The sequence below is a fragment of the Taudactylus pleione genome, unplaced genomic scaffold, assembly GCF_031769625.1.
Source record: "Taudactylus pleione unplaced genomic scaffold, aTauple2 ptg000125l, whole genome shotgun sequence".
Lineage (NCBI taxonomy): Eukaryota > Metazoa > Chordata > Amphibia > Anura > Myobatrachidae > Taudactylus > Taudactylus pleione.
In genome coordinates this window covers 5,689,381-5,711,650 of record NW_028284527.1, presented here as the reverse complement: position 1 = coordinate 5,711,650, position 22,270 = coordinate 5,689,381, and the positions used below count along the sequence as shown (strand labels likewise).

Here is a 22,270-nt window from a genome sequence, read left to right as displayed (position 1 = left end):
CTTTTTTTTTTTAACTCATTTGAAATTGTTATATTACAATCAAAGGACAACTCAGTTTTGACACGTAAAAGCATGACCTGGCAGCCATGCGTATGCTGGCACTTACAATTGAAGCACCACTATACTTAAGTAAAAAGTAAGGATATGCAGCGCTGATAGTGAAAATGTACACAATTTATTATTATGCTAAAACACAGTATAGCAATATCATACAATAAAACATGAATAAAATGTATCTTCAAAAGGTCATTTGTAGCATGAAAAATAAAATAAATAAAACCCCAAAATGTTAGATCTCATGCATGATGAATAATAAACCATGTGGGCACTGATTGCTGCAGCAATAATATGAAATAATGGACACTGATGGAAATGTCATTCAAAGTGGAGTAGAGTCTAGTTTGTAATTTCCAATGATGGAGCGATGGTTTTACCAGCTTAGATGAATGAGGATCCTAAAAATTAGCGATGGCATCACAACCGGCGAACTTCCACCTCAATGGATAATGCCTCTGAACAGTCAGCGCTGGAACCAGGAAATGCGTCCCCAATCCAATTCAGTGCTCAGTTAGGAATCTTGTAAGTGTCCAAATTTTAAGTGCCGTTAACCAGGGAAAGCCACCAACGCATTTCGCTACCCACAGGTAGCTTTTTCAAGGTCCCTAACTGAGCACTGAATTGGATTGGGGACGCATTTCCTGGTTCCAGCGCCGACTGTTCAGGAGGCATTATCTTTTGCGGTTCTATTTATTTTATATGCTACAAATGACCTTTTGAAGATACATTTTATTCATGTTTTATTGTATCATATTGCGATAGTGTTTTAGCATAATAATTGCGTACATTTTCACTATCAGCACTGCATATCCTTACTTTTTACTGTTCTTCAGGAGGCAGACTACCTCCCTGTAGCAGCTGCTAGGAAAATCACTCATGACAGCGCCCTTTATACTATAAATCTTTATAGTTATCTCTCAACTATACTTAAGTAGCTTATGGCTGCCAGGGCCTGCTGGAACCAATGGTTCTTCATAGAAAAATACTAATTTCTTACATTTAATAGTGTTTTTTTTCTGCAGAGAAGAAAGTGCCATTATACACACTATATTGAGCATACACACACTGCAATCTTGTGAACGACCAAACGATATATCGTATTGTTTGGTCGCTAGTGATTTATCGCTGCTCTAGAACAACCATCATTAGGATGAAGGTGACGTAAAATCGGTCCGACATCATCCAGTTTGCCATACACACTGCACGATCGGCACAAAATTGCTAGGGATATTGCTAGGTTTAATGTGCAGCACATCAAACCTGGCGACTGTCACTTGCGATTGCAGGACCGAGCAATCATGTGTACACACTGAGCAATGCAGGCGATATGTCGTTACGAAACTGCAAATCATCCAGACATCTCTCCAGTGTGTACCTAGCTTTAGATTACATTCATGTGATGCCATTTTTGAAGAACAAAATATTACTTTTCTCTTACACAGCGATTACTTGAACATTCCTTTACTGTACTTTGATAGAGATAAGGAGGTGCAAGTAAAGGATACAAAAAGAGGATAGTAGGATTGCAGGGATATACAATATAGAAAAAGGGGGAGGGGGGCTTGCATCCAACTGAAAATGAGCCACTGTATGTGCCTGAGATCAGGGTTAAGCTTACATTGGCCCGATCAATTGATTGGCCAATGTATCTGCTGCCCGTCGAGCAGCGTGTACCCGCGATATGTCGGTGAACGTCGGCGTTCACCGACATATCACATTGGCTGTGCTGCACAGCAATTGGACAGATATGTCTGCAGACCACCCATACACACAGAACAGCAGCCGCGAGGACCCCCTCCTCGCGGCTGCCACTCTGTGTGTACAGGTGGTCTGCAGACAGATCTGCAGTCACGTCCCTCGCCCGTCAAGACACGCCCCTTGGTCGCCGGGACCCGCAGATGATGGCCGTTCAGTGTGTATGAACGACCATCATCTGCAGATAACTCGATCTGCAGATATATCTGTCAGGTGTGTACCCACCTTTAGTGTATTAATTGAAAAAGATGTGGTTTTGTAATTTTCAAACCTCAATCTGAACTTCATTTCTCTGGATAACTCTACATGACACGGAGGGCTTCAAAGCTGTATTTTAGGCATAGAAAATAATTTTATGAAAACTTTAATTTTGAGAGCTTTCCTATAAATGTTCAGCCTTTTAAGAGTTTTTTCAATTACTATCCTACAAACTCCAGGACACAGGTATATATAGAGCATGCTTACCTCCATACACAGATATAAACGGAGGAAGAAACCACTCTACTGTCACTTCTGCTCCTCTAGTTATCATAAAGGAATAAATTAGCCTAGTCACAGATGTCAGTTCGGCTATATGCAAAGCATTCCCCAATATGAGTTTTCACCAGAATTAAAAAACACCAAACCTGAGGTCAAGATGTTTTAGTGTCTTCAGCTGACAGGCGATGTCTGCCATGCTTTCCCAGGAGGCAAGCAGGTTTCCTGATAAATTTATGGTAGAAATGTCTAATTATTGAGGTTAAAGAAAATCAAATTTTCCTATAATAAACTTAACAAAGAAAAACTAAAAAAAAAAAAATTGAAGCAAATGAAAAACAGTTCATAATTATGATGATAATTATGTGGATTAAGCCACAGGATTCATAGAGGACATTTGAATCAAGACTACCTATAAAATAAATAAATACTACCAATAAATAAAGCATTCGACCTGATTCAGCAAGGATTGCAGTTACTAATACACAAGCAATCGGCCGATTGTTGCGTTCAGCGCATGCATCGCAGTGCGCGTGTACTCCACTGCCATCGGGACTGCGATCGCAGTGATTATGCAGCCCAAACGTATAGTGATTGACAGGAAGTGCCATTTGTGGGTGGTAATGGGGGGGTGGTCGGCGAAACACAGGCGCGAGTGCATTTCAACGCAGTTGCAGGGGCGTGGATAACTTATCCACTGCAATGCCGTACGCAGCCTGAGGTCTCATAGCGTGAAAGGAAGTTAGCAAATTCTGAATAAGGCCTGACCTTGTGCAAGTGTACGGGAGGCTGCTATGGTACTTGATTGTACTGATGGTTTTGCAGTCTTGCTAAACATTACGGATGTGTCTAAGGATAACGTGGGCGTCTATGTATTGCTGCGACGGCATAGCAGTTGCAATGGATTAGCATACTATCGCAGCTGAACTGGGTGTGTAATCACAGCTGAGATCACAATAGCGATCCTTACTGAATCAGGCCCATTGTCACTTTTCTAATGGAGTTAAGAAAGCTACTGTATTCCTTTCAAGATACCAACCCAACTATCCTATGTGCCCATACATGGCTGGCTTGTAAATGTGGAAAAGGTTTATGAGGGCTAACTATCGGGGAAAGAGGTGAAATAAAATCTTGTAGGAAAGCGGATGTGAAGAAAAATAAGAGTGAGGATGAGAGGTAGATTCTGGGATGTAAGGTAGTGATTATAATCATTTGACATTTGATTCATATATAAACAATATTAACCTATACCAGGGATTGCCAGACATTTGGACTCGGTGATCTATTCTAAAGGGCAAAATCTTTTGCCACCCACCAAGTAGGGACATGTGAGTGCATCGCTGGTGCACGTACGAAAAAGGGGACGGTTGGAAGGTAATCTTTTTAGGGCTCAGAGCCAATGAAACATAAGGTTAGCACTGCAATCAGTAAAACAATGTCCACAGTAGGAGAAATAAAGATGCTGATCGACACCATCAGTAAACTGGTTGCTAGTAGTTGCTACATGCTACAAGGTGTTATTCACACAGAACAGGTGGTATTGAATTGAACAGTAAGCTGATAGCTCTCTCACCACACTCTTAGTCCACACAGTATGCCGCCTTTAGATTATCCAGATCGTGCTCCCGGGAGCCTAATAATGTGTAGCTCAGAGGCGCTGTGTCTCAGCATCACTGTAGTTATAGATGCAGAAAACAGGATTTTGGTACTTACCATTAAATCCATTTCTCCGATTCCACAGGGGACACTGGAGCTTCATGACAGTAGGGGTATAGACGGTGGGTTGAGTTGAGCTTTGCACTTTAAAACTGGGGCTGATGGGGCATAGAGTGGGTGGAGCCAGTCACACTTGTACATTTTTAAAGAACTGAGCCCGAGAGGAGACGGAGGACAGACTGAAGAACAGAGGAGAACAGGAAACAAACAATCCAACATACTGACACACTGCAAGAACACAGCAGGCTGCAGGGATAAACAGTCACACAACAAAAACAGAAAAAACTGCAACAGAACTGAAGCAGAACAAGTAACTGATAACAGGCAAGAAACACTGGGTGGGCTTCCAGTGTCCCCTGTGGAATCGGAGAAATGGATTTAACGGTAAGTACCAAAATCCTGTTTTCTTCTTCATCCACTAGCGGACACTGGAGCTTCATGACAGTGGGGACGTCCCAAAGCTACCCTCCTGGGGGGGGAGAGTGCTAAACGCCCTGCAAGACACTGCGACCAAAATTTGAAGCAGAAGCCGCAAAAGTGTCAAATCTGTAGAAACGTACAAAAGTATGAACCGAAGACCACGTAGCTGCTCTACAAAGCTGTGAAGCCGAGACACCTCTACCTGCCGCCCAAGAAGTACCCACAGAGCGCGTAGAAAGCGCAGAAATGGATACCGGCGGTGGTCGAGCAGAAGCAACATATGCCTGACGAATAGTCAGACGAATCCACCTGGCCAAAGTCTGCTTAGACGCAGGCAAGCCACGCCGATTGGCATCATAAAGGACGAACAGAGCCTCTGATTTACGTATTCCCTCAGTACGGGCCACATAAATGCGAAGTGCCCGAACCACATCCAAGGAGTGAGAATCCCCGGAAGAGTCCGACAACGCTGGGACTACAATCGGCTGATTCAGATGAAAACCAGAGACCACCTTAGGCAAAAAGGAAGGGCGGGTACGAAGTTCTGCCCGATCTTCGTGAAAAATCAAGTAAGGAGAACGGCAGGACAAGGCTCCAAGTTCAGACACTCGTCTGGCCGAAGCCAGGGCCAATAAAAGGATCATCTTCCAAGTCAAATACTTCAATTCCACATCCTGCAAAGGCTCAAAAGGTGGATGACTGAAGAAAAGATAAAACAAGATTCAAGTCCCAAGGACCCGTGTGTGGCACAAAGGGGGGCTGAATTCTAAGTACCCCTTGAAAAAAGGTCTGAACCTCCGGAATCAGAGCTAGGCGACGCTGGAAAAAAAATAGAAAGAGCACAAATCTGCACTTTAAGCGATCCCAAGCGTAGGCCCGCATCAAGGCCTTTTTGAAGAAAAAGAAGGCGCGGTAAATGAAAAGAGGAAGTGGAAGATCCACGACCCTCACACCAGGAGATATAAGCCCTCCAAATGCGATGATAATGCGCTGATGTTACCGGTTTTCTAGCCCTAAGCATGGTAGGAATGACCGACCTAGGAACACCATGGCTTCTTAGTATGGCGGTCTCAATAGCCACGCCGTTAAACGAAGCCGCCGTAAATCTGGGTACACACATGGACCCTGTTGTAGAGGGTCCGATCGCAGCGGAAGAGGCCAAGGTTCGTCTGTCAGAAGGAATAAGAGATCGGAGTACCAAACCCAGACGAGGCCAATCCGGAGCCACTAGGATGACGGTGGACGACTCTCGTTTGATCCGCTTGAGAATCTGAGGGAGAAGCGGAAACGGTGGGAACAGGTACACAAGGCTGTACGGCCAAGGGATCAGTAAAGCATCTGCTCCCACCGCTGCCGGATCCATGGTCCTGGAGCAGTAAAGGGGTAGTTGATTTATCCGTGATGCCATCAGGTCTATCTGTGGTTTCCCCCATCTGCAAACCAGTTGATGAAAGACCTCGGGATGAAGGGACCACTCCCCGGGATGAAGATCCTGACGACTGAGGTAGTCCGCTTCCCAGTTGTCGACTCCCAGAATAAACACTGCGGAAATTACCTCTACGTGTCTTTCTGCCCACAGAAGGATGCGACTGGCTTCTCTCATTGCCAGACGACTGCGGGTTCCTTCTTGGCGATTTATGTATGCCACTGCCGTGGCGTTGTCGGATTGTATCCGAACCCGGAAGTCCTCGTAACAGAGGAGCAGCCTGTATCAAAGCTCTGTAGACTGCCTGCAGTTCGAGAACATTGATTGGTAAGAGGGATTCCTGCTGCAACCAAAGTCCCTGGAAGTGACTGTCCAGAACCACAGCTCCCCATCCGGAGGCTGGCGTCCGTGGTGACCAAGGTCCAATTCCAAATTCCGAAGCGCCGACCCGCTAACAGATGCTCCGTCCGAAGCCACCAGAGCAAGGATATGCGGGTCCGGAGAGACAGACGCACCAGCCGATGCATCTGTAGGTGGGACCCAGACCATTGAGACAGAAGATCCAGTTGATAAATTCTGGAGTGAAATCTGCCGAATTGGATGGCCTCGAAGGAAGCCACCATTTTTCCCAGGAGACGGATGCAAAGATGCATGGACACTTTCCTGGGTCTGAGCACCAAACGAACCAGCTCCTGTATGGCTATGGCCTTGTCCCTTGGCAAGAATACACGAAGCAGAACAGTGTCTAGAATCATTCCTAGGAACTGAAGTCTCTGGGACGGCATCAACTGAGACTTCTGGAAGTTCACAATCCATCCGTGTTGAATGAGAATCTGATGTGTAAGGGACACTTGGTGTAAAAGGACTTCTGCCGTTGGAGCCTTGATGAGTAAATCGTCTAAGTACGGAACTATCGTCACCCCCAGAGAGCGCAAGTGAGATACCATGACAGCCATCACCTTGGTGAATACCCTGGGAGCTGACCAGAGACCGAACGGCAGGGCCTGAAACTGGTAATGAGCTTCCTTGATGGCAAATCTGAGGAAAGCCTGGTGAGGAACCCAAATTGGGACATGCAGATAGGCGTCCTTGATATCTATCGACACCAGAAACTCTCCTGCCTCTAGTCCCGCAATGACAGAATGGAGAGACTCCATTTTGAACCTGTGAAATGAAAGATACTGGTTCACGGATTTCAGATTGGGTCCGACTGACCCATCCGGTTTGGGAACCACAAAAAGGTTTGAGTAAAACCATTGTTGTCTTTGTGCAGTGGGAACCGCCACCAGAACCTCGGCCAGGAAAAGTTTCTCGATCGCTCGACGCAAAATTAGTTGCTTCAAGGGGTCGACGGGCAAACCTGTTGTAAAATAACGCACAGGAGGAGTGAAAGCAAACTCGATCTTGTATCCCTGAGATACCAGATTCCGAACCCAAGTGTCTGGAGAAGTCAGTCTCCAAACCTCCGAGAAACGCTGGAGGCGAGCCCCCACCTTCGGATCTCCGAGATGGGATGGGAGCACAGGCTTGTCTGCTGACTTGGGATCTGGACGGCGGGCATTAGTCGCTTGACGTCCTCTAGCACGGCCTCCTCGCCCCGCTGAAGACGAACCTCGCGATCGTCCCTGAAATCTTGCAGATGCTCGAAAGGAACGAAAGGAAGGTCCCCTAAACGAGCGACGCGGAAGGCAGAAAAGTACTCTTACCTCCAGTGGCCAGTGAGATCCACTTGTCCAGCTCTGGACCAAATAAAATATCGCCTGTGAAAGGAAATGCTTCCACTGCTCTCTGACTCAGCATCCGCTTGCCAGGCACGAAGCCAAAGTGCCCGGCGAGCAGAGACTGCCGAAGCAGAAATCCTAGCGCCTACCTGGCCAATATCTCTGGAGGAGTCTCCTAAGTATACTGCAGACTCCTGAATATGTTCTGCCAAGGTAATCAGATCTGCCCGCGGAGTGTTGGATTTAAGACCCTCAGTCAATTGTTCCGCCCACTTTTCCACAGCTTTGTTGACCCAAGATCCTACCAAGGCCGGCCGGAGAAGAGCACCTGCAGCCGTATAAATGGATTTCAAAGTGGTTTCTAATCTCCGCTCTGAGGTTTCCTTCAATGTAGTAGCTCCTGGAACAGGTAACGTGGTCTTCTTTGACAACCGAGAAACCGAAGAATCCACAGATGGCGGGTTCTCCCACCTCTTTCTATTTTCTGCAGGAAACGGGTAAAGAGATCAAAAACGCTTAGGAATCTGGAATTTACGGTCCGGATTCTGCCAAGCTGCCGTCATCTGTTCATCCAACTGGAGAGAAACAGGGAATGTGACAGCAATCTTCTGTGACCTGGCAAACAAGGAGTCTTCTAACGATTCTGGAGCTTCCGGGCCAGAAATCTTAAGAACTTCCCTCACCGCTAGGATAAGTGAATCAATACCTTGCATTGCCTCAGGTTCTTGTGAGTAAGTCTCTACGTCTGATTCGTCCAGCATCTCCCCTTCCTCCTGAGACGAGTGATCCGCTGCAGAGTCCTCATCCGACTGGAGAACCGCCGGAAGAGCCCTCTTCTTAGATGGGCGACTTACCGTAGCTTCAGGAGCTTTAGACGCAGAACCCATAACCTGAGCAAGGCTATTCACCGAGCGGACTAAATTCTGAGCCCACGCTGGTTCTGTTGCTAGAAAAGAAGGGTGAGATGTGCTAGGTAGATCTCTGGTGGCCTCCCGTTCCCTACGGGAAGCGGCTAATTCAGAAGAAAGATCCGCCATGACCCCTGCCAAACTATTTATGAAGGAGGGAGTGACAGACTGAGTGCTAGCACTCTCTGCTTCACACGTCTCGCACAGGGAAGACCCTTCGGAGCGAGCATGGGTAAATTTTTTCCTGCACTTAGTGCAGGCAAACAGCTTTTGTGAAGCAGCTTTTTCTGTTCTGGATGTCATCATTTACTCACAGACAGACACCACATACAACACAGTAGTGCAAAAGGAGTATAGGGAGAAGCAGAATTTCAATAATAATGCTACTCAAGTATGGGAGCAGACAGAGCAATCAGGGAGGAGCAGAATTTCAATAATAATGCTACTCAAGATGCAGACAGAGCAGTATAGGCAGCTCAGTAACAGGGGCAGACAGTGCAATATAAGGGAGGAGCAGAATCAATAAAAAAAAACAGAAGGTAGTCAACTACCTTACTGTAATTACAGACCCAGAAGCTCAGTCTTCTCCCCTCCGATAAGCTCTAGCTCTACTGAGGCGCCACTCCCTCTCAGAGCGCGCCAAACGAGCCCAGCAGTGAAGGAGGAAGATGGTTGTCGCTATTATATGCGCGAGGCATAGCCTTGCATCCCAGCCGCATGCAGGGGGCCAGCGGCACGACTGCCACCAGTGATTACGTGCCGGTGCCTTCACACAAGCACCAGCACGCACAGGTAGGACCGCCGCTTCACTCTGCAGAGCGCGCCTACCTAACAGCAAGCACCGGTGTTCTTCCTCAACACCAGCGTGGCACTGACAGCCGCGCGCTGTTAAAAAACCCCAGCAGATTATTTTCACCTCTCCTGCTAGTCAGGAGAGGTGTGCATACTCACAGGGCTGCTGCGGCCAGAGCGCTGGGTAGTGCGGGAAGAGCGGGGACCCGGACACAAGCCATGTTAGCTGTGGCGGGCCCCGCTGAGTCTGATGACTCCTTAACTGCCAAAAGGCAGCCTCCCCTCCATAGGGTGACCGGACACAGGCTGCAGTAGCCATGTGGTACCCTCTCTGGCGGCTCCCACGATGCAGGCAGACTGTCACAGCTAACAGTCTGCCTGTCCTCTTGCTTGTTTCTTCATTAAAATTAACTTAAGGGCTGGAGACAGCCCCTGTGCACCGGCTCTACTCGGGCACATTCTAAAAACTGGGGCTGATGGGGCATAGATGGGGAGGAGCCAGTCACACTTGTACATTTTTAAAGTGCCAGGCTCAACTCAACCCACCGTCTATACCCCTACTGTCATGAAGCTCCAGTGTCCCCTAGTGGATGAAGGAGAAACACTGTCTATCAGTGTGTGCATTGTGGGAATAAAGCATGGAGCCTCTAGTGGTAGTGGAGAGAATCATGGCTTTTGAAATCACAGCGGCCGGGTGCAAGCAAGCCTCAGCCAATTAGAATCAATCTGATTCTTATTGGCTATTGCTGTCACAGGTGATAGCCCACAGGGGCAGCCATGGCTTCAGTGCACCAAGCCAATAAGAATCAGCTTGATTTGTATTGGCTGCTGCTAGACGTCACCATGATCTACTGGCCGAGTCAGTGGTTGACGCTTTGGCCACCCCTGACCTAAACTACGTGGGTGACTATAAAATACTAAATTTCATATTATGTATATCGGTTGATTCTCAACACCTCAAGTACCAACAGGTCACATTTTATGGATTTCTATCATCATGCAGAGATTAAATTAATCTATTTTGCTGTGTCAGTTAACCCACCTGCTTCTACAGACAGAAATCCTCAAACCATGACCAGTTGGGGAAACTTGAAGTTGAGAACCACTGATGTATATTCAAAATCTCATAAGATATTGAAGAATCGGTATGTAATGCCGGCTGTCTGGATGCCTCCTGTCAAAATACAGACAGCGGCATCTCGATGGTTGGTATCACGGCAGGGGTCGGGCAAGTATGTTTACCCTCCTACTTCTCACCCCAACTCTCCCTTCTTCTAACCAAACCCTAACCCTTCCCACCTCGTACCCTAACCCTCCCTGTTTGTGCCTAACCCCCGCCCCCAATGGTGCCTAAACCTAACCCCCCCCCAAATCTAATGCTAACCCCGCTATGCTACCTAAACCTAATCCCCCCCACAGCTAACAGCTAAGGGTGCCCCAGATTTACCTCTTTCCTGCTGGCGTCCTTCTGGATTTGGGATTAAGACAGGTATCGGTATTTCGACGTCTATCTTAAGTCCCTTGTTGGGCTTCCCCCCCGTCGGGATTTAGACCGGCAGCATCGCGGGAACCGGTCTCATTACTGCATCTCGATATTGCAATGTAGATCCTACAATACTATGCAATATTACCACTGTTTCAATCCGTATAGTTTTTTTCACAACAGTAAGCATATCCGTTTCAATATTAGTTAATGTGTATTTAACACAAAAATAAAAAGGATACTTGGGCATGAATCATATATCTCATCTTTATGACCAGCATTGCTGACTGCACATTCCCGAAGTGAGATGTCACACAAAGTGTCCAGCTTGCTGAAAAAAAAAAAACATTAAACATAATAATTATTCAAACCTACAACTACAACAATAATTTACAGCAACACTTCTCATGAGCGTTTACCGCTACAGTGGTTTGTAGCTATGTGGTTTTGGCTATTGCAATTCCCTTTAATTTTTTGTATTATGTAAACTTTAAAAACTATTAGTTATGAGGAAAAATAGCTATGAAAATAGATTACCTTTGTTCCTCTTGAACTGATTCAATGCCAACAAGTTCTACAGTTTTTTTCCCAATCACCATCTTTTCATCCCAGTCATTGTTTGAACCATAGCGTTTGGTCACTGCAGTAAGGAAACTCACACCAAAATCTGCCTTCTTAGGTCTAATAAAAGACCCTCCAGTAGCATGGCTATAATAATAAGCAAATGGCAAGAAGAAAAAAGCCAATATAAGCATACCTATTGATCAGACTAAGGAAACAGCAGCTGTACAACATCAGTGATTTATTCCTAGACAAAGTGGAGTGAAGATGCATTAGCCTAAATACATCGGTGCTTTATACAGAGCTTAGAGCCTAATTCAGAGATGTACGCAGTTGATTGATTATTGGTAATCTGTGCATGCGTCTAAGTCACAATGCTCATGCGTCAAGGCACATCACTGTCATTGCTCAGAGACTTTATATTCTCAATGTGATGGAGAGTCAGGAAGCGTTTGGGGGAGGTAACAGGGAGTGGCAGTAAAAACGCAGGCGTATCGCAACTGTTTTTGGAGTTGTGCCACAGCCTATGTCTGCAATCCCATGTGCAATAAAAAAGGCTCTGGCATCTCAGTAAACGTGCTCATCCTGCACTACCATAGGGTTATTCAAAAGGTAGATTATTATTGTATTGGACTACAAATTAGCACCAAACTTTTTGCAATTTTTTGTATTTATACAAAATTAAACACTTTATGTGGCTGGTGCTAGCCAAAAGTTTCTTCCACCCCCAAAAAGGTCTCCAAAAGTATGCATGCAAAACCTGTTCAAAGGTTGCACACGGGTACCACTTAGTGATTCATCCCTAATGAATACATGTGAACATCATGTGTTTATTCGGGTCACCTACTGTAAAATGTTTACCTATACACAGACTACTTAATTGGCTAGCATGAATTTCCAATTGCTGATGGTATAATTGTTAAAATAGTAAGTTTGTTGTCTATGTACTGTGCTGGCAGTGTGCTCTGTCAATTCTCAGCAGAACAAATCATCTCTCATCCACTGAGCAACTCCCTGTCTTACTAACATGTTTCATGAAGTGTAATAAGGCACTGATAAACAGTTCAATACAAGACAAACCTAACAAAAACATGACCAACAGCTGGACATGGAGGAAAAAAATAATACATTTTGTTTTGGTTTTAGGGGGGTAGAAAGGAGGACTAGGAGCATGTGAGCTGGAAGGTGGTAAAGCCACTTCACATACTTGTTTTATTGCTAAATGGAATGGTGTCCAATGTTCTGTATAATTATCATATATTTGCAACAAATTACCTGCATGCAAAATATCTTGTTCCGTTATGGGAGCCATCATGTTTTCCTCTCAAAGAATTGTCCCATTCTACTCCAAGCCAAAGTCCTAAAACAATGCACAAAACAGATTACTCAGCACAATAGTGTTTGATTAAGGGGCCTATTCATTATTACTAAAAATTGATGAAGGTAATTAGGTTTAGAACTTGCATGGAGTTCTACCTAATTACCGCAGGAATTCATCATTCCTCCTTTCCATGAGTATCTATTCTGAAAAGCTGTCATTTTTGTGATGACAGATTTTCTGGAAATAGATACTTTTCCCTATCTGCTCTACCTAACCGCAGCTATAATCGGTGCTGTGCATGCGCCGTTACAGTCACAAAAGCGGTGCATGCGCAGCACTGCATACAGCTGCGGCAATTCTGTGTGTTTCCCCAACCCCCACCTCCACTCACCTCCCTGTCTGCTGCTCGGACACTGTTCTCCTGGCAGAACACAATAAAGCTTAGAAAAAAAATATTTTTTTTTTCTTCTTAACTTTACTGTGTTCTTCCAGGAGAACACAGTGTCAGAACAGGAGCCGGAGGAGGGACCAGGGAGCGCCGAAGGGAGCAGAGGAGGATCTGCCCAGCTGACAGCAGGTAAGTGTAACCCTCTGTACACCACCTCAGAATGGCGTATAGTAACACCATCAAATTCCGATAATACATAATTTTTGGAATTTGATGAGTAGCCTAATTTCTACATCCCTATACTAATGTATGGGGAGTGTGGAAATTAATGCAGGCGGACTTAACCAGGAGATATCAGTGATATCTCCAGTGTTAAGTGTCTTCATGGATGCTAAAAAAATGGTAATTAAGGAAAATGTCCTTAAAACCGTTATTTTAGTGATGATGAATAGGCTCCTCAGATACATATGCTACACATTAAAATGCAATAATGGAAACACAAGAAAAAAAATACAAAAAAACTATTATAATATTAAATACACACAATTAACACAATTTTTAAGCAAAATTAAATATAGCATATAGTGAAATCTAGTTGGCTATGTCTTCTTGGTTATTAGATCACCTCTAGTAAAGTTACCATGCGTTATGAAAACTCATCTTGAAATTGCTAAAAGCTCCATTTTGGTCCGAATGGAAAAAAACTCTTATAAATTATATTATCGATGGTATCTAGTTCCTACTCATCTACATTCAGTATAGCCTCCTTCTTCTGAACTCTGTTGGAGATTATGTGGGCAGCGAGGAACCCTGCTGCATTATCTGGTGGTCATGTTCAACAATATTGGTCAGAAATTCATAAGTTGATTAGGGATGTTGTTGGTATTCAAATCCCAAATACTCCTTTATACACTTTACGCTCTCGCCCTATTCCGAATATTACGCGCTCTCAACAAAAGTTAATCAAACATATTTTGAACACCGCTAAATGCTTAATAACAGCTCAATAGAAATCGGTTGTTCCCCACTCACTGACTGCTACCATCAACACTATCTGGTCCACTCACAGTATGGAGCGCATATCTTCCATTATACACGATACTCCAAATCACTTTATTAAGATATGGACTCTGTGGACAACTCATTTTAAAGCCGAACCTACACTCACAATTATTTAATTCTACTTTGAAAACTTTGTTTTTACACTGGCTGGCACCCCCCCTTCCTCTCTTTTCCCTTTATTTTCTCCTTCTTTCCATCCTTCTTTTTCCCCAATTACTCTCTCAACTCTCTAATTGCTTATCTTTTACTAGTTTGATCCTCTATTTAGTAGATATTGCCTGACTTTGCATTTCTGATTGGTAGAGCTATGTGTTCATTATTATACATATGTGCAATAGTTCACAATGATCTATATAAATGTATCACTCATTTTATCTGTTAATTCTATTACATATTCTTTCAACTATTGCTGTACAACTTTTCATGTTTTTATTGCAATTTTGAACAATGTTCAATAAAAAGATTTAAAAAAAACCTCAATCTTATAAAATTCATGGAAACACCCTTATGTAAGTTTATTCAATTGGAACACTTGATCAAAATGCAACAATCTCAGATCATAGTACATGAAACCTCATTATTTAGGAATATATTGCACCAAACGAACAGGTAGGGCACTAGCATAGGCATTTATTTGATTTTTTTTTTTTTTTTTTTAAACGGTGTGTGTAGTAGAACCTTGTCCAGGTCTTCTGTGATTCTCATCATTCGAAGATCATTTGTAATATTGATAATTTGATATTGGAATGCAGGGGTGAATTTTATGAAGGAAAATCACAGTAACATAATGAAGTTCCCGGCACAACAGGACACAGAGCTACCATGACGTTGTGGATGAGATTTTAAGTTAGTTTGCAAAATTAATGGAACACTCAGCAATGCATGTGAAGAGTTTGAAAAATCTTTTTTTATTGCAGTTTCATGTCCAAAATATGGTCACTGACAGTGCATATTTTATTACTTACATTTTTTACAACTATATTGATATGGGGAGCTCTGCACAGTTCACATAATGAGAAAGGGCTTAGTCAGTGCAGAGGGCATTCTCACAATCCTGACATTTTGTTAGACCCTCTATCACTCATTTATCTCCCATGATGACCATAGGTCAAATTGTAAAAACATTGTCATATACTGTATTCATGTGAGTTTGTGTGCATCTGAGGCTAGCTGTTATGAAGCCTATGTCCTGGGCTAAATATATTCACTGGCATTGCACTTTGTGGATGCTAGTGGGCTACAGGGTAACACTTGTACCCTCTAGTGTGGCTACATCTCTCTTTAGATATATGGGAGGGGAAGATATTATATATATAAAATTATTATTATTAACAGTTACTTATATCATGCCAGCATATTTTGTTGCACTGTACAATTGGGAACGAACTATAATAGAACAAGACTGGGTAATAACAGACAGACATAGGAGGTAGGAAGGCCCTGCTTGTAAGCTTACAATTTATAGGGGAATATGCATTGATACACAAGGATAGGTGCTACCTATTGCGTAATGGTCTAGCCAGATTGCAGTGGTTCTTGGTGGGCAGTATGATACAGTTACACAGGAATGTTGGCCTCTAGGGTCATCGCGATGTGAAAGTGAAGGAGAAATAAAAAAAAAGTTGTGTGTGGAATGTATAGTGGAGATGTAATTGGGTAGGACAGCGGATAGAGGTTCTGGAATTTGAAAAGCTTTTCGGAAGAGGTGAGTTTTCAGGGAACACTTGAAGGTTTGGAGAAGAGGATAGTGGGATGGTAGGTCATTAGACACACACACACTTGCAATTGTGTGAGATCATGTTTTTGCACAGCTCTCTTAAAAGTTCTGCTACAATATCGCAAATTTTTGGAGAAAAAAAAAAAAAGCATTGAAAATGGGTTTAATGTTTTTCGGGGGGCGGTATGGATGTCTAGTGTTTTAAAAACATTGCACGTGGCCGCAGCAGGCACTTTAACTGTTTTAAAAATTGCGCTTTTACAACACAAATATATACTTGTACCCATTTTAACGTACCCCCAATTTACATGGATCAGTAATTTCCTGGTAAAAAATAGCTTCTATAAATTCTTTTTTGTTTTCCCATATATGCAATTTATGTAAATTCTTTTATTACGGCTAACAATACACTTCTAAATAATTTTCCGATGTACTTCAGCCATTTTTTGGGGTACAGATGCAATTTCCTGACTTTTTCACCTATTTGCACCTGCTTTTTTCCCCACCTCCCGTTTTTGACAAAATCATCCGTTTTCGCCTTTTTGGGGGGCGAAAATCAGCCAATTTTGCAGGCGGTGGAGAAAACGTCCAATTTCGCCGCTAATTGAAACCGGCCCCAAGTTTTAAAAAGTGCTGGAATATGCCATGCATAACAATTGGGAACAATTACAAAAGGAGACCATGTATTAACAGACAAAGAGATAAGAGGGTCCTGCTTGAACTTGCAAGTTTACAATCTAAAGCATAATAGAAGTTTATTAGATACAGTTAAGTGCTACATTTAGCGTATTGGTCCAGTCAGTTTTCAAGAATGAAAATATCTTTGTGGACTATGGGCCTTATTCAGCAGTGCACGCATGTCCACTGCTGATTGTAGATTCCAGAAGGTCGGGAATCTACACTGGCACCAGTCCCGTACTGCTCATGTGCAGTACGGGACCTGCGTGATTGCGCGCAAACAGCGGCAGTAGAGTGTCAGTGATTGACAGTCTGCTGCCCTATGTGGGCAGAAGGGGGCGGCAACTGCCTCAGTTTCCCGAAACGGAGACGTATAGTCACCGTTGGGGGAAAGGGAAGAGGCCAGGATCTCCGTCAGCTGAGGGAGATTTCCTGGCCTCTTTGTTGTAACTGCGGTGGCCGGCTTGCATAACCCCATGGGTTACTTAGCAGGCCGCTGTTATCGCAGATTATCAGATGCTGCATCCTTGGACGCAGCTCGGATAAGTAATGCATGCAGGAGGCATGATGCCTCATGCTGCATTACCATAATTGCAAGGACAGAATTGCAAATCTGTTTGCATGCAGATTTGCAATTCCGTCCTGTGTTGACACAGGTCGTATATACGATATAGTCACACAGCAATGTTAGTCTGGGATTACAGAAATGTTTGAGAATATTGAGAACATATGATGGAGACAATAGCTTAGTCCATGCTTCATTTTCGTCATGTGGGATGGAGGTTGGGGAGACAGACCACGAGATTGCATTGTCTGCTAACAACATTCTTGATACCTTTTCTAATTTGGTAGTCTCCCTGCCCTAATTTTTGAATTTCAGAGATTTAATTATTTATCGAATTTTAAGATTAAATTTTGTGAAATCAGAAGTCATGGACCGCTCTACGCTAGACCTCCATCAAAAGAGCTTCAAGATGCTTTTCAGTTCAGATTGCACTACTCCCATATTCAATACCTCTGAGTAGTTTTGACCAGTAATAATTCTAACTTATTCCAACAAAACTTCCTACCCATGCTAGTCAAATTTAATAAAAATTTTCAGAAGTTTCTGTCATTGTGTTTGTTTTCGCTGGGAAGAGTTAAAACAATGATTAATATTTTGCCAAAAAAACCTTATTTTTTTTCCAGTTCCTACCAATCTTTATCCTGCACTCTTCTTCAGGTATCTTCAGAGAGCCATTGGGGGATTTGTGTGGGGAACAGCAAATCCATAACTTGAAAAGATCTGGTTAGGAGTAACATGAGAGGGGGTTTCCAATTGCCTCACATCATCAGTAATTAGTTTGGCCATGGCCACCTCACGCAGGTAAAGGAAAGGTCAGAGAGAGCAGTTAAACAATTGGTCCTCATTGAGGAACACTCCTTTTTGATCTCGGTTCATATTGCTCAATGATCCCACTGTGCAATATAAAGAAGAACTGGATAACATTTACAGAGAACAGTTGATTCTAACATGCAAAAACTCCAAGCATTAGGTGCTTAGCCTGAAGATTGTATCTTGTGCACGATTGATGTTAAAAATTGATAAACATGTATTCCTCACAGTACATGGCTTGGAAAAATTAATTACAGACAATCAAACTATTAGAGCTCACATTCACATTACATGTATAATGCGGCCCATTACCTTCAACGTAGAGGCTGTGCAATGGGGTCAAATGTTGCCCCTTCGCACGCTAACTCCTACATGTGCATAGTCGAAGAAGAACTCAACTATAACAATCAAATCTATAAGAACATTTTACTGTATATGAGATACATAGATGATTTGTCTGTATTGTGGTTAGGATCAGTCATTAATAAGATTACAGTATCTCTTTGGCCTAAGATATCTACAGATCCTGCCTTCCCCATCTATCTGCAATAGAAGGATAATGACAGCCAATAAAAGATTAAAAGGTAAAAAAAAAAAGTGAGATATGTATTTGGCGCCCTCTAGAACAAAACCGGCCCTTAACGTTCACAAAGTGCTACACAATAAACAGTAAATAAAGAGAACATTTCTCTTTCATCCACTAGGGGACACTGGAGGTGCTTACGCTGGGGTATAGAGGCGTGGATAACTGGAACTTTAAATAATTTAGAAGAGTGAAGCTCCTCCCCCTCTATGCCCCACCAGCCCTCAGTTTAGAAAATGTGCCCTTGGAGCTGGTCACAACCCGCTGTGCTCCAGTAAGCCACATAAAATATATATGAAATAAAAGAAATAAATTATTTTTAGTTTTTCTTTCTTATTTTAAGACATCTTTTACATATTTTTTCTTAAGTACCCTTCGCCACCTCTCTAAAGGTGGGGTCCGGGTTACTGGCACCCTGTTAACCTCCTGGGTTACAGGAAGAAGCGTGCAGTGCTTAACCAAAAGCATCTGACAGCTCCTTAATGCCGCACACAGCACACACACACACACACACACACCACAGCTGCCTTCATGTGAGTGCTGTTCAGAACGGAGAAACAGGGAGCCGTCCGGAGAGGGAGCGCAGTGAGTATGAATCACATGCACATACCCAGTCCCGCGGCCAGCGCTGGCTTCAGAGCGCTGCTCATTAATTACACTATCTCCCCCCTCCCCGCTGATGAGCGAGGCTAGCGGCTCCTACTCAGCGGGGGCTTGCACAAGGGGGGGGGGGGGGGGGGGGAGATGATACTGCAGGCGGGGGCAGCCATTTTCCAGCCCTAAAGAAAGGGGGCGGAGCCTAACAGCACAGGTTCCCTGTCTCAATATAGAGCGGGCTCCCTGTCTAGATAACGCGGCAGCGGCTGTGTGCACAGCGTGGCTGCCGTGTTTTACCTGTTTTAAAGACTGCATCTCTCCACTACAGGTGTATGCAGTATATACAGAAGGCTGATTCTCCTGACTACATCCCTGGCAAGAGGTTGTGAGTAACACTGGGGTGTTTGGCAGGGAATCTAATCTGTGGGAAAGAGTGGGGAGTGCCTCTTCCTCTGTGTCCCAAACCAGCCTTCCGTTTTATTTCTAATTTCACTTCTGTCCCTCTGTGTCTGGGCGACTGTGTATCCATGTCAAACAGAACAAAAGCGGCTCAAAAGATGTCTGTTCTAAGTGTAACAACAAACTATCCAAGCCTCATGCTGCTGGGTCCACTTTATGTGATGCTTGTTTAGCAATAGATCCACCTATGGCTATTACTGCCTCACCTGCTCCCCCATGGGCCGCGGACATGGTAGGAGTAATGACGGATTTAACGTCTGAGACTTACGTGCCTCAGCTAACTCAACCTCCCTGGGTGGCGGGGCTAACCAAGTCTCTAGACACCCTGGTATAGGTTATGGGTACAGTGGTGCCTGCACCCTCCACCTCCTACCAAAGACCGACACAAAAGCGTACTCTGGCGACCGTTCTCCAATCAGAAGAGTCGGACGAAGAATTCCTCGCTACGGAGTAAACAGAAGGGGAATTGGAGGAAGCGTTACAGGACGCTTCCCCTCAAGAATTAGAGTATACTTCTCCCGGGGTGGAATCTCTAATTTTGGCGGTCAGAAAAGTTCTGAATCTACCTGAGGATGTAATACCTGCATCCCAGGAGTGTGAATTATTTCATGAACAACCAAAGAGCTCTGCGGTTTTTCCGTTCTCACAGCAACTTCAACAGCAGCTCTCAGTGGCCTGGAAGCAACCGGATAAACTGTTCCAAATTCCGCTCCGGTTTCCGTGTAGCTATCCTTTTCCATCATCCATGATGGAAAAGTGGGAAACACCCCCTCCAGTAGATGAGTCAGTCTCCCGTCTCTCTAAGAAAACAGCACTCCCAGTACCGGGAGCTACAGTACTAAAAGATCCTTTGGATCGTAAGTTGGAGAGAATGCTAAAATCAATTCATACTGCAGCGGGTGCTCAACTTAGACCCACCCTTGTTACCGCGTGGGTTTACAAGGCAGTGGTCGGCTGGGCTGACCAGTTGATTACCGGTTTGGACTCTGGTACCTCCAGAGCAGAGTTACGTCTACTAGCAAAACACATCCGTGAGTCTGCAACTTACCTGGGAGAAGCTTCGAAAGATATCAGTCAGATTAGTGCTCGCATATCTGCTTCTGCTATTTCGGGCCGCAGAGCCCTCTGGTTGCGCGCTTGGCAAGCGGACGCAGAATCCAAGCGTGCGGTGGAGGGTTTACCTTTCACTGGCGATATGCTGTTTGGCCCAGAACTGGACAATTGGATATCCCAGGCCACGGGGGGTAAGTCTTCCTTCCTCCCGTCGGTCGCTCCAGCTCCCAGAAGACCTTACAATGGACCTTCGTTTCATTCCTTTTGTGCGCCACATTCCTTTCGTCGTAGAGCCAGAGGTGCTCCCACGCAACATAGAGGAGGCAGAGGTAGAGGTCGTCCACACTCTTTTGCACGTAAACCAGAGCCTAAACCAGCGGAAAAGCAGGTGGCATGACGGTCTTCCATCCCACCTGGGACCTCCTGCAGTGGGAGCCCGCCTGCTAAACTTTCAACAGGTTTGGAACCAGACCTCTACAGAACCGTGGATCCGCAGACTAATTTCCCCGGGGTACCGAATAGACTTCGAAGTCCCCCCTCCACCTCGGTTCTTCACCACAAGTCTGCCAATGCCTGCAAGCAAGGCCAAGGTTTTACAGGAGGCTATCCAGTCTCTAGTAGTATCATCTGTACTAGTTCCGGTTCATCAAAGAGGTTTGGGGTTTTACTCGTACCTGTTTGTAGTACCGAAACCAGATGGCTCGGTCAGGCCCATCTTAAACCTGAAATCTTTGAACCTGTATCTGAAGATTTATCGCTTCAAAATGGAGTCTCTGCAGTCAGTCATAGCGAGCTTGGAACCAGGGGAGTTCCTATTATCCCTGGATATAAAGGATGCCTATCTCCATGTCCCCATTTGGGAACCTCACCATGCTTTTCTGCGTTTCGCCATATTGAAGGATCATTATCAGTTTCGGGCATTGCCGTTCGGGTTATCCTGGGCTCCCCGCGTCTTCACCAAACTCATGTCAGTCATGATCGCTCTGCTTCGGTCATCAGGAGTGAACATAATCCCTTATTTGGACGACCTGTTACTCAAGGCTCCATCGGTATCTCTTCTATCAAATCAGGCCTTACTAACATATCAGACCCTAATCCAACACTGTGGGATAATCAACTGCAAGAAATCAAATCTCAATCAGTCACAGAAAGTTCTGTTTCTGGGCATGATCTTTGATACGGCCTCACAACGGGTTTTTCTTCCAATAGACAAGGCCCGGGATATCCGGTTGTTAGTTCAGCTGGTCCTCAGAACAAGGAAGGTGTCCATGCTTCTTTGTCTGCGTCTCTTGGGGAAGATGGTAGCAGCTTTCGAGGCACTACAGTTCGGCCGGTTCAACTCCAGGGTGTTTCAGCTGGACCTGCTAGTACAGGGGTCAGGGTCTCATCTGCTTCTTCATCGACAGATCCGTCTCAGCCCGGTTACCAGAGTGGCCCTTCTTTGGTGGACACAATCCAACAATCTGTTAGCGGGCAGAAGATTCGGAGTGTGGGACTGGATCATCGTAACAACGGATGCCAGCCTTAGATGGGGGAGCAGTAGTCCTCGATTATCACTTTCAGGGTCAATGGTCCCCTCTAGAACAGAAGTGGCCCATAAATGTGTTGGAACTCAGAGCGATTTACAATGCTCCGATAGAGGCAACAGACTTTCTAAAGGCTTTTTCTGCAGGCGCCGCAGAGCGCTCCCGCCCGTGGGGAAAACTTTGGGACGTCCCCAG

The 22,270-nt window shown here is 44.7% G+C and overlaps 1 protein-coding gene across 2 annotated transcripts in view; it reads right to left on the bottom strand.

The window, feature by feature from the left end:
- Nucleotides 1-22,270, bottom strand: part of TBCE (tubulin folding cofactor E) — a 121,673-nt gene that overhangs the window by 65,339 nt on the left and 34,064 nt on the right. For both annotated transcript variants that reach the window (XM_088472506.1, XM_088472507.1), the window contains 4 exons: nt 12,592-12,676; nt 11,293-11,463; nt 10,998-11,086; nt 2,439-2,538 (listed from right to left, as the gene is read on the bottom strand). In XM_088472506.1, the coding sequence (XP_088328632.1) occupies nt 2,439-2,538; nt 10,998-11,086; nt 11,293-11,463; nt 12,592-12,676 (445 nt within the window). The remainder of the gene's footprint in view (nt 1-2,438; nt 2,539-10,997; nt 11,087-11,292; nt 11,464-12,591; nt 12,677-22,270) is intronic.